The 16750-nt window shown below is 50.9% G+C and overlaps 1 protein-coding gene and 1 long non-coding RNA gene across 4 annotated transcripts in view; one reads left to right on the top strand and one right to left on the bottom strand.

The window, feature by feature from the left end:
- Nucleotides 1-16750, bottom strand: part of LOC123111782 (aminopeptidase M1-C) — a 31563-nt gene that overhangs the window by 6970 nt on the left and 7843 nt on the right. For 2 of the 3 annotated variants that reach the window (XM_044532660.1, XM_044532658.1), the window contains exons 2-11: nt 16437-16691; nt 16203-16348; nt 13114-13216; nt 12808-12994; nt 12620-12713; nt 12324-12477; nt 11994-12098; nt 11789-11905; nt 11257-11370; nt 10307-10489 (exon numbers count right to left, since the gene is read on the bottom strand). In XM_044532660.1, the coding sequence (XP_044388595.1) occupies nt 10307-10489; nt 11257-11370; nt 11789-11905; nt 11994-12098; nt 12324-12477; nt 12620-12713; nt 12808-12994; nt 13114-13216; nt 16203-16348; nt 16437-16691 (1458 nt within the window). Of the gene's footprint in view, nt 1-10306; nt 10490-11256; nt 11371-11788; nt 11906-11993; nt 12099-12323; nt 12478-12619; nt 12714-12807; nt 12995-13113; nt 13217-16202; nt 16412-16436; nt 16692-16750 lie in introns of those variants that run through there. The other variant, XM_044532659.1, reaches the window with a different exon arrangement.
- LOC123111783 (uncharacterized) lies at nt 13553-15538 on the top strand. Its single transcript, XR_006454729.1, has 4 exons — nt 13553-13933; nt 14003-14138; nt 14258-14512; nt 14971-15538. It is a non-coding gene; the product is annotated as an uncharacterized lncRNA (long non-coding RNA).

Here is a 16750-nt window from a genome sequence, read left to right as displayed (position 1 = left end):
CTGCTCCCCGTCGTTACGTGCCGCCCCATGCCTCCGCTCCCACGGCCACGGCTTCGGTTCCGGCCTCGGGCGGTGGCACCGCGCGCAGCCGCGCTGGGCCGGCCAAGAAGAAGAAGCGTCGGGGTGCCCGCGGCGCTCCGCCCGTGCCCCCCTCGGCGGCCCCGGGATCTTCCGCCATGCCCGAGCCCGTCTCTGGTCTCCCTCGCCCCCCCTGTTTCAACTGCGGGGTGGGGGGCCATTCGCAAGTCAACTGTGTCAATCCCCAATGCTGCTACCTCTGCAAGGATCCGGGCCACCCCGCTCTCCTGTGCCCGGATAGACCGGTGGTGTCTGAGCTCATGATGTACGGCCACGGTATCGAGGGGTTGGTCTTCTTCCACCTCGAGGTCCCCGACGTCCCGCCGCCCTCTCCCACCCTCCAGGCGGTCGTCACTGTGGTCGACGGGGTGGCATCCCCGGAGATGATTGAGGCCGAGCTCAACCACCTCTACCGTCGTCAATGGGACTGGGTGGTCACCCCCACTGCTGGCCACATCTTCACCGTCGTCTTCCCCGACTCCGTCAGCTACGGCTACGTGACTCGCAGTGGCCGGATCACGCTCGCTCTCAACCAACTGGTTGTCGACATCTCCGAGCCGATCCTCGACGCTCAGGCCGTGGCCGTCCTCGACACCGTTTGGATACTTGTGGCCGGCCTCCCTGATATTGCGCGGTCCGAGCTCGGCATTCGCCAGATGTCCCGCCTCTTGGGCAAGGTGGTGGTGGTCGATGAGCTCTCTCTACGCAAGGAGGAGGAGGTCCGGGTCAAGGTCAAGTGCCTCGACTCCTCCAAGCTTCACACCACCGTCCGCGTCTTCTTCAACGACCAGGGCTTCGATCTCAGGATCGCCCCCGAGCCCCCCAACCACGTCGGTCGCCCCCGCTCCTTCGACACTGGCCTCCCCGGCGGCAACCCGGGGACCGACGGGGACTACCACGGTCGTCACCGTGCGCGCTCCCACCACTCGGATGAGGAGGGAGGCTCGGAGGACTCCCGCTCCCCGTCCCCTTCGCCCCCTCCCCCTACCGCGGGGGCCAAGGGCCGCCAGGCCGCACCCAGCATGCTTCTCGGCGGTCCCTCGGACTCTGTGGCGACGTCCTCCGAGGCAAGCGACATCTCCAGCGTGGGCCTGGTCTGCCCGGCATCTTCACCACGCTCCCCTTCCTCGTCTGCTCCCGTCGCGCTGGACTCGACAGCTCCGGCTCCCAGTCTGCTTCCAGCGGCCTCGGTGGCCCCTCATGAGCCCCCTGTGGCGGACTCCCCCCCTCCGGCTTCGCCTCCCGCGGTCGCTCAGCCCACACCGCCCGAGGCGCCACCTCCTCCGCCGCTCCCGCGGGCGGCCTCAGCCGCGGGCTATGCGATCCCCCCTTCGCCGATGTTGCTTCCGTCCGCGACTCCGTCCCCGGCTCCGCTCCTCCTCAGCTGCACCGTGCCCGCGTCCCTGGCTTCACCCGCGGAGGCCCCGACCATGGACGGGGAGGCTAGGGTGACCACCCCCATGGCTGCCCAGCCCCCTCCTCCACGGTCCGCCGCCTACTCTCGCCCACTGCCGGTCGGCATCCTCCCCGGTGATTGCTTCCCGTCGGAGCGCTCGGCTGGATGCTGCTCACCCCGAGGGCAGTCCGGCTCTGCCCATCCCCGAGCGGGCGGAGCTCCGCGCTGCTGCTCGGAACCTGGAGCCAGGTACGCCTGTCGTTCCCCCTTCGGCTTCGTCTTGTTCCTTCGTTGCGCTTGAGGCTATTCCTCTAGGCAACCTCGCAAAGGTTGCCTTTGACCGCAATCATTTTTAGGGGGGAAGCAGGTCCCCCCTTAGTCCAGATCGCGGCTATTAGAGCTCGCGAGATTCTTGACGGGAGGCTGGCGGAGGCCCGTGCGGCCTTCCTTCTACCTCCCGTCCCGCCCGCGGCTGGTGAGACCCCTCTCCCCCGACCGCGTCGCGGCTGACAGCTCCATACCCCCCCCCCCCCGCCAGTGGGGGAGGAGATCCGTGGTCGCACTCGCTCCCGCACCGCGGCCCTCCGTGCGCAAAGCGCCTCTCGTGTCCTGGGGTCAAGCAGCCCCCCAATGGCGCCTTAATGCGTGCATTATTCTGGAACATCCGCGGTTTCGGTCATGATGGCCGACGCCGCCAACTTGTGGAGTATATGCGGGAGGAACACATCGACATAGTTGCCATTCAAGAAACCATGCGACTCGAATTCTCGCTCCCTGAGCTTGACCGTCTAAGCTCCCACCTCTTTGCGTGTCATTGACTCCCTTCTAGTGGGAGCGCCGGCCACTCGGGTGGTATCCTTTTAGGCGTGAAGGATGCCACATTTGAGGTGGGTAGCATGGATCGAGGGGAATTCTTTGTGAGCATGGAGTTGTTCGAGAGGTCTCTAAACTTCAAGTGGGAGGTCATCATTGTCTACGGGCCTGCTGACCATAGTCGGTCGGCTGCCTTCTTCGAGGAGCTCCACCGGAAGATCTCCGCAGCCTCCCTTCCGTTGGTGGTGGGAGGCGATTTTAACCTCCTGCGCGTGGCGGAAGACAAGAGCAATGATAATGTCTACTTTGCGCGGATGCAAATGTTCAATGACTTCATTGCGGACCTCGGTCTCCGCGAGATCGATAGGATTGGTGCCTGGTTCACCTGGACCAACCGGCAAGCCTCCCCGACCCAGTCTGTCCTGGACCGAGTCCTAGTGTCCCCGGATTGGGACCTCCGCTGCCCCTTAGCCTCCCTTCACGCCATCACGAGGATTGGTTCAGATCATGTACCCCTTCTCCTCCCTTTTGCCGACGAACGTCCGCCGGTCACCCCTCGATTCCGGTTTGAGACCTTCTGGCTCTCCCAGGCCGGGTTTATCGACGCCGTTGGCACTCGGTGCATCGAGGCTCGCGCCCACTGTCATGTCCCTAGCCTCTGCCTTTGCACTAGGCTAGCTTCATGTGTGCATCATGTTTAAATTTTATTTAACTTGAAATGGGGGGTGTTGAAACCCTGACACCAAATGAATTCAACTAGGGTCAAAATTAGTTTTTTTTTCAACGAACCCAAAATGCCTTCATAAATGTCCATCATTTTTGAATTGGTCTAGAACCTCTGCCAAAAATGATGCACATATTTTTTAGGCCATTCTGTATTTTTGAATTAACTCATATTATATTTGAATTGGGGCATTTAAATACTATAAATATTTTTAAATGCTCCAACAATTTTGGAATTAGTTGAGAGCCTCTGGAATAATTCATTTAGTGCCCATAACTATTTCCAGAATTTTTAATAGTGATTTGGTTTGAAAACCAAATTAAAACAAATTTGCATAAATAGAAAATAGAACAAAAATAGAAATAAAAGAGAGAGAGAGAGAAGGACTACCTGGCGCTTACCTACAGCCCAGATGCCCACTACTGTGCGGCCCAGCCCACCAAGCCCTCTGCCAGTCATCCCCCTCCTCTCACCAGGAGGACGAGAGGCGCGTGCCCGGCGCCTGCGGCCACACGCCGTGGCCACCTCCTGCTTCCGCCGAGGCGGGAGAGGCTCCTGGAGCCGCCACGTACTACCCCGACCCTCTCGCACTCTTCCCCCGTGCCCTCCCTTTTCCTCTGTCTCTCTCCCTCGCTCTCCCCCTCACGCGCCTGAGCACGCCGCCGTGAGCCGCCGCGCCCACCACCATCGCCTTGCCTCCCCGAGCTATCCAGAGCCTCCGCCACCTCTTGATTCACCTCTGCACCGAAGGAAGGAAGCACGGAGGCCCCGAGCAGCCGCCATCATCTTCGTCTTCAAGCTTCGGCTCCGGCGCTCTTCTTCGTCGATCCAGCCACTCCGGCGCGCCCCCGAGCCCGCCGAGCTTCTCTCCGACCTTGCAGTGAGCTCCTGATCCGAACCCCACTCTTTCCCCTCGCGTTGCGAGCTCTAGGCCATATCTCCGTCGCGGCCGAACTCCGGCCGCCGCTGACCTTGTCGCCGCTGCCGCTACGGACGCTGCAGCTTGCGCCCGAGCGCGTCATCGTCCTCACCTCGCTCCTAGGAGCCGAACGCACCTAGTAGCTCGTCCGTAGCTGCATCGTAGCCCCCTAGCCGCTCGAGGCCGACCTCCGGCCGCCGCCGCAAGCTCGCTCCGGCGAGATCCGGCCACCCCGCGCCCTCCCGCGTGCCTCCCCTGGATGCGCGCGAGCAAGGGCAACCTTCTGATGCCCTTGGCTTGGCCCAACACCACCCGTAGCGCCACTCCGGCAACCCTCCGCCGCGTTTGAGGTCGCCGCCGGCCATTCTCCGGTGTGCTGACGTGGACGGATTAGATTTGTCTAATTACTATGTTTAGCCAAAGCTCATTCGCTGACAGCTAGGCCCCGTTGTCTAATTAAATGTAGATTAGTTTCTGTTTAGTTTAAATTAATCTCAGTGGGCCCACACGTCAGCTTTGACCAAGCTGACGTGGCTGTTGACTGGGCCCACATGTCAGCGACACTAACCAGCCCCAGTCACTGACCAGTGGGCCCCACTGGTCAGGTTTGACCTGGCGGCGCCTGTTGACCTGCTGAGGTCAGCATGACCTAATGCTGACGCAGTAAACATTTTCTGGAATTAAAATAAATCGGAAATGATTTATAAATTTCAGAAAATGATCTAAACTTCTAAAATTCATAGAAATTCAACCGTAACTCCAAATGAAATAAGTTATATATGAAAAATGATCAGAAAAATCCAATCTATCCATCTGCACTGGTTTCATGCATGTTTAAGCAAGTTAAACCTGTTGTTTATATCAAAACATGATAATGCACTTTTTTAAGTCATAGTTTCAATTTGAACTTGAACCTTGGGTTCAAACTAACTCAAATTCATCCGATTATAGTTGCATTATCCCAACACACTCATTTTTTCCATGTCATGATCATGCATCATATTGTGCATTGCATTGATTGTGTTCTTTTCTGTGTTGCCGGTATTTGTCCCCTCTCGATAGACGTGATACCGACGATGAGATCGATGACACCGATGAAGAACTATATTATCTTCAGAAGTGCCAGGCAAGCAAAAACCCCTTGTTCATTCCGATACAATCCTACTCTCTCGCCCTGCTCTCTTTTACTGCATTAGGACAACAACGAGTCATTTGTTACTTGCTGCGGTAGCTGAACCCCTTTATCCTTTGCATGACCTGTCATTCCACAGTAAATAGATGAAACCCACTAGCATGAGTAGGAGTTGTTTGAGCCCTGTTGTGCCTACTCATTCATGCTTGTTTGTCATGCCTGCTACTGCTTAGAGTTGAGTCAGGTCTGATTCATCGGGGATGAATCAGAGGTGTGTGAACATGTCCTACTGTGTGTGAGCTAAGTGTGTGAACACGATTTGGTAAAAGGTATCGGTGAGAGGCCATGTAGGAGTACATGGTGGGTTGTCTCATTGAAGCCGTCCTTAGGAACTGAGCTCTGTGTTTGTGATCCATGATTCAGCTACTACCATGCATTGGGCCCTGAAATATGACCCCGCTCGACTTCTTATTCACCCTTGTCCTCTGTCCAGGAGTTGCAAGTAGTTTCTGGTGTTTGTAGTATGCTGGAGGCCGTGGACAGCGCTGACCGTAGGGGTGGGCTGTGATGCGGTAGGCACGTGGCCGGGTATACCGGGCGCCCGTTTGGTGTCACGGAACCCTGTTCACATCGTTTGGGGCTGTGAGCGAAACCCCGGCCGGATCTCCTCATGGATGGAACCCGAATAGGCGATAAACCTGGACTAGAGACTCGAGTGTTTAGGTAGGTCGTGGTCTACACCCACGTCGGCTTTCGCTTGAAGTCTGCCGAGCACATGTCGTGTGCAGACGCTAAGTGGTGGAAACATGTATGAAGAAGTACACCCCTGCAGGGTTAACATCATCTGTTCGAATAGCCGTGTCCGCGGTAAAGGACTTCTGGGTTGCTTATATCAGTTCATAGACAAGTGAAAGAGGATAACTAAAATACGCAAGATAAGCGTGAGTGCTATGGATGGCGTTCTCGTAGGGAGACGGGAGCGGATCCATAGTGGTGTATTGATATGGTGAATATGTGGACTCGTGTGCGCCACCTCAAAAGAGTTACTTGCAGTCGTAGTTCAGGATAGCCACCGAGTCAAAGCTGGCTTGCTGCAGTTAAACCCCCACCATCCCTTTGTTGATAATGATGCATATGTAGTTAGTTCTGATGTAAGTCTTGCTGGGTACATTTGTACTCACGTTTGCCTATTTTATGTTTTTGCAGAGAGACTTCGGTCTCGCTAGTAGTTCCGCGTGGACTTCGACGTTTAGCTTGTTACCTCAGCTACGATCTTGTGCCCTCGGCAGGATCTGGTAGATAGTCAGGCTTCTCAGCCTTTTTCATTTGTAGATGTCTGTACTCAGACATGTTAAGCTTCCGCTTGTGCTTTGATTTGTATGCTCTGAATGTTGGGTCATGAGACCCCTGTTTGTAATATCTCGCTCCTCGGAGCCTAATGAATACATACTTGGGTCGTAGAGTCATGTTGTGATGCCATGTTGTATTTGCACATATCGAGCATATTGTGTGTATGTTATTGAAATGCTTGGTATGTGTGGGATCTGACTATCTAGTTGTTTATCCTTAGTAGCCTCTCTTACCGGGAAATGTCTCCTAGTGTTTCCGCCGAGCCATGGTAGCTTGCTACTGCTCCGGAACACTTAGGCTGGCGGCATGTGTCCTTCTTCGTTCCTGTGTCTGTCCCCTCGGGGAAATGTCACGCGATGAATACCGGAGTCCTGTTAGCCCGCTACAGCCCGGTTCACCGGAGTCCTGCTAGCCCAGTGCTACAGCCTGGATTCACTCGCTGATGATCGACACGTTTGATGCTGGGTCATGGATGCCTGTCCCTGTAAGTTTGTGCCACTTTGGGTTTACGACTAGCCATGTCAGCCCGGGCTCCTTATCATATGGATGCTAGCGACACTATCATATACGTGTGCCAAAAGGCGCAAACGGTCCCGGGCAAAGGTAAGGCGACACCCGTGGGAATACCGTGCGTGAGGCCGCAAAGTGATATGAGGTGTTACATGCTAGATCGATGTGGCATTGAGTCAGGGTCCTGACAGCCACCCCCACTCCCGCCCCCCTTCGGCCATTGATTCGTGGCACTTCTGCGCGAAACACGGTCGGCAGTTCATTAAGGGGTGGGGTGCGAATCTGGGTCGTGACCTCCGTGAGCGCAAGAAGGCGTTGTTGTCCGCGATCCAGGCCCTTGACCTGCGTGCTGACTCGGTGGGTCTTTCCCCGGATGAGTGGCTCTCCCGTTATGACCTGGAAGACCAGCTCTCCGTGATCTACACCGATGAGGAGGCCTATTGGCGCCTCCGTGGTGCCCAGAAATGGGTCTTGAAAGGCGACGCGAATACGGCATACTTCCAGGCCATTGCCAACGGCCGCCGTAGACGCAACACCATCCCTCTCTTGTGGGACGGTGAGGCTCTCCTTCAAGACCCTCGTGACATCCGATCCCACGTCGACGGTTTCTATAGATCCTTATTCTCTGCCGCCCCTCGAAGCGGCATCTCTCTCGCCCCCGATTGCTGGTCTGGTTCCCAGTTGGTGTCTGTTTCGGAGAACGCGGCCCTTACGGCCCCCTTCTCCGAGCAAGAGGTCTGGGATGCCATCAAGGGCATGAACCCATCCTCGGCGCCGGGACCGGATGGCCTCCCGGTTAAATTTTTCCAGACCTTCTGAAAAGTGATTAAACCTGAGGTCATGGCCATATTCGACGAATTCTACGTTGGCTCCATTGATCTCGGGCGCCTCAACTATGGGATCATCTCCCTCATCCCCAAGGTCCCTGGGACGTCCGACATCCATCATTTTCGCCCTATCACGGTCATTAATGTGATTTTCCGGATCCTGGCCAAAGGGTACGCCAATAGGGTGACCCTACTGGCGGACCGTGTGACTCACCCCAACCAGTTGGCCTTCATAAAGGGCCGTTACATCCTGGATGGGGTCCTAGTCCTTCATGAGGTCCTTCATGAGGTCCGCATCAAACACCTCAAGGCGGTTTTCCTGAAGATTGACTTCCATAAGGCCTATGATACGATTAGCTGGCCCTTCCTTCGGGAAGTCCTTCTTCGGAAGGGATTTGACGACCGGTGGATCACTAGAGTCATGCAAATGGTCTCTTGCGGTCGCACGGCCGTGAACATCAACGGCGAGATCGGCCCTTTCTTCCCCACCCTTTGTGGGGTACGACAAGGCGACCCCTTCTCCCCATTGTTGTTCAATATGGTTGTGGACGCGCTTACCTCCATTCTGGATAAGGCGAAAGCCGCCGGCCATATTCATGGGATCACTCCCCATCTTGCCGGTGGCTCCGGGATCTCCATCCTCCAGTATGCTGACGACACAATCATCATGGTCGAAGGCTCGGAGACGGACATCTCCAACCTCAAGTTCCTACTTCTCTGCTTCCAACAGATGTCGGGCCTCAAGATCAACTTCGACAAGAGTGATGTTATGGTGATGGGATACTCCCCCTCGGAGTCTTTGGCCATCGCGAACAGACTTAATTGCCGCCTGGGCTCCTTCCCCACAACCTACCTGGGGACGCCCATTAATGACTCCCGGCTCACCGTCGCGGACTTGCGCCCCTCCGTGGCCAAGCTCCAAACGCGCATCGAGCCCTGGCAGGGGAGGTGGCTGACCAAGGCGGCACGGACTATTCTCATCAACTCTTCCCTCTCCAGCCTCCTCTTGTTTCTCATGAGCTTCTACAGTCTCCACGAGACCCTTCAGCATGAGATCGCCAAGGTCCAGTCCCGCTTCTACTGGGCGGGCGACAACGACAAGCAGAAGTATCATATGGTCAGTTGGCCTGACATTTGAGCCCAGGGAGCAAGGTGGCCTTGGCATCATGTGCTCTAAACAGATGAATATCGCCCTTCTCTCCCGCTGGCTTTGGCGCATCTCGCAAGGGCACGATGGCCTTTGGCTTGATATCATCCGGAACAAATACTTGCGCGGACAGCCCCTCGCCTTCTGCCAGAAGTCTGGCGGATCCCAGTTCTGGCAGTCGATTGTCCAGCTTCTCCCGGTCCTCCGTATCGGGACCTCCATCTCGGTGGGCTCCAGGGCATCGACGCTATTCTGGTTTGATCGCTAGGCCGGGGACACTCCCTTTGCGGCTCGCTTTCCCGACCTCTTCTCCATCTCCGTCGATCCCGTGATTTTTGTTGATAGGGCCCTTCTTAACTTAGGGCGCCTTGCTTTCCGATGGCCTTTTGGTCCCTTGGAATCCGCCGCCTGGCGTGAGTTGCTTGACTGTGTTGCTCTCCACGAACCGATGGTGGATGGTGGCCCTGACCTGGTGCGCTGGCGCCTTGAACCTTCGGGCCAATTCTCCACCAAGTCGCTGTACCTGGCCATCGCTCCATCTTCCGCCCCCCTCCCCTTATCGATGGTGTGGTCCATCCGCCTGCCCCTGAAGATCCGTATCTTCATGTGGCAATGGATTCGCGGTCGGGTCCCATCCGGGGTGGAGGTGCGCAAGCGAAATGGCCCGGGTACTGGCATCTGCCCGCTCTGTGGGGTCCCCGAAGACTCGAACCACATTTTCTTCTCCTGCGTGTCCGCTCAGTTCCTCTCGAGCTGCTTTCGCGAAGCGGTCGGTGGAAATTGGTGCCACACCAACTTCCCTGACTTATTTGCCGAACCCCAGATGTCCCCCGTGACTTCTCACCACATTAGGTGGCTTGAGATTGGGGTCTTCGCCTGGACCCTCTGGACTGTCTGCAATAAGCTTGTGATTCAGCGCACTCCTCTTCGACGGGCTACTGACGCTCTTTTCAAACTCTCGGGTTCCTTGCAGCTTTGGCGGACGCTTAGCCGCCCCCTGGACCGCGACGCCATCTCAGCCTTCATCACCGACCTCCGCTCGATGGCCGTCCGTTTGTCGCCGCCGCCCCCGCCACCGCCGCCGGAACCAGACTAGACGCTATATTCGTCCAGCGTGCTCTGTTTTTTATTTTCTGGGCTTGTTGAGCTGTGCCCTTAGCAGAACGTATGTACTTTGTTGTGAGACTTGGGTGTGTGTGTGTGGACTTGACTCTATATGTGTGATCTTTGGCGGTTTGCTTTATTTATAAAGCGGGGCGAAAGCCTTTTTCGGTAATAGCAAGGACATATTAACCAAACAAATGCATACTTGGTTAGTCGTGTGATGATGAATGCATGATAGATACGAAGGATGGTATGTAAGATAACCTATTACCTGCTCACCCGCAAAAAGAAGAAAAAAACTATTACCTGCTCAATCTCTATGTCATTCCCTTTAATTTTTGCATTAATAACAGGATAACCTTTTTGCTTCGTCCATGTAGTCATTAAATCCTTGACAGGTTCACCAGTTTCCTTTTCAAGAACAGCCCAAAGGTCCTCGGTTTTAGCATTTGAGTATGCATATTTCTTCATATATGAAGCCATTGCTTTCTGAAAGAACACAGTTTCATATCTATAGCATATGAGAATACACTAGGAGAACGACGTGGAGTTAAAGAGTAGCAGGGGGAAATTACACAGAAAGGAGAGTGCAGCAATTTGTTTGACTAAATAATGTAATTAATTAAAAATTGACTTTTAACATAATAAGCTAGTATGCAGTTTGATAGATTCATTATATGATCAAGAAAAGAGTCAACAATCGCTAAATTTTACTACTTTTTTTTGTGAACAAGTAATGTTATCCTGTGAGCATGACACATGCTACAACAATACATAAGATGACCATCACACCTATATCGACAAATCTGTCTCTATATGCTAATTTATCAAACCATCCACCTTAAATCATGTGATCGGTGAAGTACAAATGGTCACATGATGCTTGTATGCATTAAACAAGGGCAGGATAATCTATGAAGAAATGGTCATTTTGCTCCTAGAATATGTCTTCAGAGAACAGCAATCTCTCCCTAAAACACTGCTGACCAAAAGCAAGTTTACCAACTAGTATGATTCAAGAGCATACAAACATTTTATGCAATGGACAAGCCATGTAGTCGTCTAGTATTTCTACTAGATGGAATAGCGGGGAAATGACATCAAAGTATCACTGTTTCCATAAAGAACAAAATAAACTTGCTGAAAGTGATCTTGTATACTTTTAAGCTACATGACGAGAAAAAGAATGCCAAATCTAGGCAAGAAGAGTGAGTCAGTGACGAGTTTCTAGAGTTCAGGTAGAGGCAGTATTAGACCTGAAAACGCTCTGCGCCAAGGTAACTTTGTAGCATGCGAATAACAGAAGCACCCTTGTCATAGCTAATAGCATCAAAAATCTGATCAACTTCACTGGCATGGTGTATTTCAACCTGAGCATCCAGGAAAAAGGATAGTGGAAAGTATAAAATGAATCACAAGCTAGAATTAGAGAAGTGAAAATGTTAATGCCATGAACTGAATCTCTGTTGATGCATTGACTGAAGTTGCTCCCAAAGTAAGATGCCACTTGTCAGAGTAGAGATACTTCAGCATCAATTTTAATATTCCATAGAAATTTTATGAGTCAATCATGAATCGGCCAATAATGTGTTGGTAATAGCATATTACGCAGTATGCACTATCGTTACTTGAACATGCCATTGTCAAAATTTGCAATTTAAAATAGATACTTGAACTTCTATGATAGTAGAGTGCATGACATTGACAACTATGGTTTTGGAGAATGTAGTCCACAACATACCCAACCACAGGAGCAGGCTATGGCACAGTACTAAACAATGAGATTACCTCAATAGGATGAGACGCCTCGAGTGAATCCAGCCTGAGAGCAGTGGTTGTGGGATCAAGAAACTGTGCCCAGATATTCCATTGTGGAAAAAAAGAATCTACTGCTAGATGGCTCATCTGGGAAAACAAAAAGCCTATTCATTCAGTATACATTGGTAACCTGATATCTCATTCTTTTAACTTTTGAGCGATCGAATTGATTTACCCATGTAGCAAATCCCTCATTTAACCACAAGTGAGTCCACCATTCCATGGTTACAAGATTGCCAAACCATTGATGAGCCAATTCGTGTGCCACAGTAATTGCAATCTAAACAAAATACATGCTGCGGTTAATATAAAAAGGGTTTACACGTATAAAAGGTCTAATTACGAAAAAATGTTAGGAATTATTAGTGAATTATAGATGATCATGATATAGTGTAGCTTTTTTACTAAACTGATTTATGTATAGTAACATCGCACAGTTAGTTAAGAGGTGAATTGTAAACGATGAAAAGATAAGTTAAATAAGTTTCTGAGCTATGATACATACATTCTGTTTGCTGGATGCTGATGAAGACTTGTCATCGAAAAGCAAAGCTACTTCCCGGTAAGTGACCAATCCGTAGTTCTCCATGGCTCCAGCAGCAAAATCAGGGATAGCAACCATATCCAACTTGGGGAGTGGATATGGAGTGGCAAAGTAACTGAACAATCGAGGAAATGAGCTTTTTTGTTAATGTTACTGTTTCAGCAACAACCACGGCTTGACACAGTATTTCAATAACATCAATCATGCATATCCGTTAGAAACCAAAGTGTGGAAGCACGGCTAGATTGTGATCTTACTCTTCATAGAGATTCAACGACTTCACTCCAACATCTAGTGCAAACTTCCCTTGGTTACTCTTACCAGTTTGAGTGTACACATGAACTCTCATGCCTGAATAAAATTAAACAAACAAATAAAATGAAGGGAAAGAGAAAGGTCTCATGCACACTCTTTGAATGGATGATTTCAGAAACAGAGATGATACCTTTTGTTGTCATACCCTCTACATATTCAAACAAACCGACAACTATGGCCACTAAATAAGTTGACATAGGTGGCGATTCATGGTAACGCACAGTTTTGATAGGACCAGCAAATGTCGCGTTAGCTACTGGCATGTTGGACAGCGCTACCAGCTCAGATGGAACTTCAAGTGTTAGCTTGAACTTAGCCTGGAAAATCGAAACGGCAAAACAAGAAATGTTATGAAATATATCTAACTTCACTGATGCTCTATGTGTACATATCTGAGGAACATAAAGTCATCCTTCCAGCTATCATATATAATCACCTTGAATGCGGGCTCATCCCAGCAGGGGAAGCACCGCCGAGCATCCACGGACTCAAACTGCGTCACCGCCATGTTTCTCTCTTTCCCCTTATACTGGTACTTACTGCAATCAAACGAAATCAGAAAAGCATAAATAGCAGGAGAGGCATTCATACCAAAGTGCTCGATTAAACTCTTATTTCAGAAATAGATCATAAAACTATAACGCCTTCACAGTGAACTTCCAAACCACGTATCATCGAATTCGTAGCAAGTGCATTATCGGGACTGGTCACTTTCTTGGTCGGTGAGTAACTAACCGGGAGTAATCTACTACCACTATAAAAGAAAGAGAGGGGCAGATCCAAACAATCAGGCCCATCCATCATCAAGATCTAATGGCCCTTAACCCTTCGGTGTTTAACGCTGCCAACCACGCGTTAAGCTACTAACAAGCCATCGATCGATAACCAAGGCCCGCCGTTAAAAAAAAGGAAAGCCGATCGCACGACCCGCACGACCACCCTCTTCGCACGACTCTCGCCCCTGCGCGCACAACCTCCCCTCCTCCTCCCGCGCCGTTCGCCGCCCCGCAAACTCCGGCAGACGTTAGCCGCCCTTCGCCGTAGGAGCCGTCATAGGAGCCGCTCGCATCTGGAGCCGCCGCCCCGCGGGAGCCGCTCGCCGCTGCAGCCGCCGCCCGCGGGAGCCGCTTGCCGCGCGAGCCGGAGCCGCCCTGCCCCTGGATCCGCTCGCCGCTGGTCGCCGACGGAGCTGCCCCGCCCCTGGATCCGCTCGCCGCCGGAGCCGCCCGTCGCTCTCCCACTCAGCTTGGCCTCTCGTAAGTTGAGAAATTTGATTGTACCAATGATTATACTAATGGATTTGACTGACCTGCAACTTACTATAGGAGTTGCAGCCTACTGCTTGCAATCACTGAAAAAGAAATTGCTTTGCCAGAGCGTGCATGGATGTGCAGGGTGTAGTGTTGCCGTTTGATTCAGAGTGGAGAATGTATGGAGCTCCCAAGTCTGACCCCTCTACCAGTAATCCTTTCCACCGATGCACTTGAGATATTATATACTCTTTTGCATGCATGCCACCCTTTACTCTGGATGTTTCTGAGAAATGGATTTCAGCTAACATGAGTACCTGCAACTTGCAGGTGTTAAAATTAACAATAACTAGGATGCACTCAGAATACTCATGTATTTGTTTCCCATATTATTATCAATCCAAGGATCGAAGATTGTTTCCCATGTTATTATCAATCCAAGGATCGAAGAAGAAAAAAAAGGGACATAGCAAAATTGACTTTAGAGAGATGGACCAGGATCTACAAAAATGATCACACTTAGGGCAGAATAATGATGAAGCCCCGTGCTTTTCTAATCCAGGGGTCACTTCTGACCTGGCTAAGGTAGGAAACATTAATCATGTTTTCATTTTTTGTATATATTTCTGTGATTGCTGGAGGTAAGGCAAAGAGTTGTTGTAGACATGAAATTTGTGAAGTTTGTAATGACTAGATTTCAGCAACGGTCATGGTTACAAAATTTCATCTTGGTCACTTCATATGCTTAACTTTTTTTTAGATAATGGAAGATTGTTTTTCCGTCCTCTGCATCGTTCCACCTGAACATGTTTTTGCTTTTGCCTGATCTTGGATCCTACTAATTTGTTATACAACCTTGTTTCTCTTGTGCTAACTCTTCATATCAAAATCCTTTTACGTACTATGCAGTTATGCTTTATCTGCACTGTAACCCAACCTGTCTTCCTTCCAGTTACAGCTGCTATCTCTGTTTGTCTCGTGCATATTTTGAAGTACAGTTTTTTGGTTGATTACAACTATGTACCATTCTTTCACTATTTCAGAGAAGATCAGAAGAACATTTAGGGATACGATGGAAGGGAGTTAGTTCCCTATCTGAAACTGTTTAACGTCCTCTATCTCATCAGACTAATAAACAAAGGTATGACTCGTATTTCTAAGAAACGGAGGCCCATGTGGGACACAAGATAAATTTCTCCTGCTATTGTTGAGATCAATGAAGATGGGTCTCCTGAGTACACAGATAATCGCCGTAAAAATTGCTCTCCAGCCTCTGCTCCTCCATCGAACTATTAACATGCCCCGTTTATTTATTTTCCCATAATATGTCTCATCTACTTGCAGCCATGGAATATTCGCATATCTTCACTACAAAATGTGACCAAGATGGAAGAGGCCCTCCTACAAACTTTGCTGCATGTATTTGTTGCTTGTAAGGCAGCTGCCCAACTAGCATTTATAATTTCTTGTGGATTTACATGGTGTGCATGAAATTTCTCTTACATGCAAACTTGTATACTTGGAAATCAGGGTTCTATGCATTACTAACCAGAATCCGGGGATTTTGTTTTGTTGTGAACACAATCAAATCAATTAGTTTTCCAATGTTTACCCTTGGTTTTTATCCGGCACTATTTCTTCTGGCATTTAGGCATGACATTTTCGGGACTGGACTATAAAAGAGATGAAAGAGGGGATACTTTGGAGAACGATTGTGCATGTTGCTTCTCAAGTTTAGCTTGTGAATTTTAGTGTTGGGATATTTTTGTGAAGAATAAACTAAACATTAACATGTCGAGAGCGTCTTGACGGTGCACATAAAAAGTGATAAGGCGGGTCAATGGCTGGGAGGTTTATGGTTTGATGTTGTCCTATGTCATATCTCATATTTGTGTACCAGAAAGGAACATCCAAGCTTCCACATAATGGAAATTCTTCCTATTTGTCATCGTAGTCGGAAAGATTTTTTTCTACTACACATCGACTACTACTTGAAATCTATCATTCTATTATAGAAGTATAGTTTTGTTGATTTTATTTAACAATTGCCTCTTAACGGAGATAAACAAAGAAACATCTTATTATGGTCGTTGTACGTGCATGGCACGTGCACGCTTACTAGTAAACAGAAACCACAGTTCAACTTTTCCCCTTCTGTAATGTTCTACTTAAAATTTCGAACAAATCATGGCATATATAGATTATCACAAGTACTGTGTTGATGTACGGTGCAAATACCAAGGGTGGTAGAGTCCAGAAGGAAGTCGTCGCATACCTCCTGTAGAAGCCTCTCATCTGGTCGTTGAGAATGCCGGTGAAGTCCATCTTCAGCACGCCCTCGCCGAGGGGCAGCTTCTTGGCGAACCCGAGCACCAACACACCGTCATCCTTGAAGAACACCACCTCCGTGGGCGCCAAAGCCTGCGAGAACCGTACCGACGAGGGACGATGAGAAGAGGGCGAGGAGGTCTCAAGGAATTTCATTTTTCTTCTCCTTCTTTCTCCTTACCTGGAAGCGGATGGAGGCGCGGTTGACGGAGAGGTCGAGCGCGTTGAGCACAAGGAAGCGGGTGGGCGCGGACACGGCGACGGAGATGGCCACCGAGCCGGAGAAGGTGCAGGCGACGAGGTCGGGGCGGAGGAAGAGCTCGTAGCGGCGCGGCGCGGCGAAGCTCGGCAGCCGCGCCTTGCCCCGGAACTGCTCCGCCGAGCCGCCCGCCGCAGGCGGCGCGGACGCGCCGGGAGATGCCTTGAGATTCGCGCCCTGCGGGCGCGTACATCCCGTTGTTGTTTAGCGCGAGGGAAGAGAAAAGACGAGAGAAG

This window comes from Triticum aestivum, chromosome 5B (genome assembly GCF_018294505.1).
Source record: "Triticum aestivum cultivar Chinese Spring chromosome 5B, IWGSC CS RefSeq v2.1, whole genome shotgun sequence".
In the NCBI taxonomy this organism is placed as follows: Eukaryota; Viridiplantae; Streptophyta; class Magnoliopsida; order Poales; family Poaceae; genus Triticum; species Triticum aestivum.
This window is presented reverse-complemented; position numbering and strand designations above follow the sequence as displayed.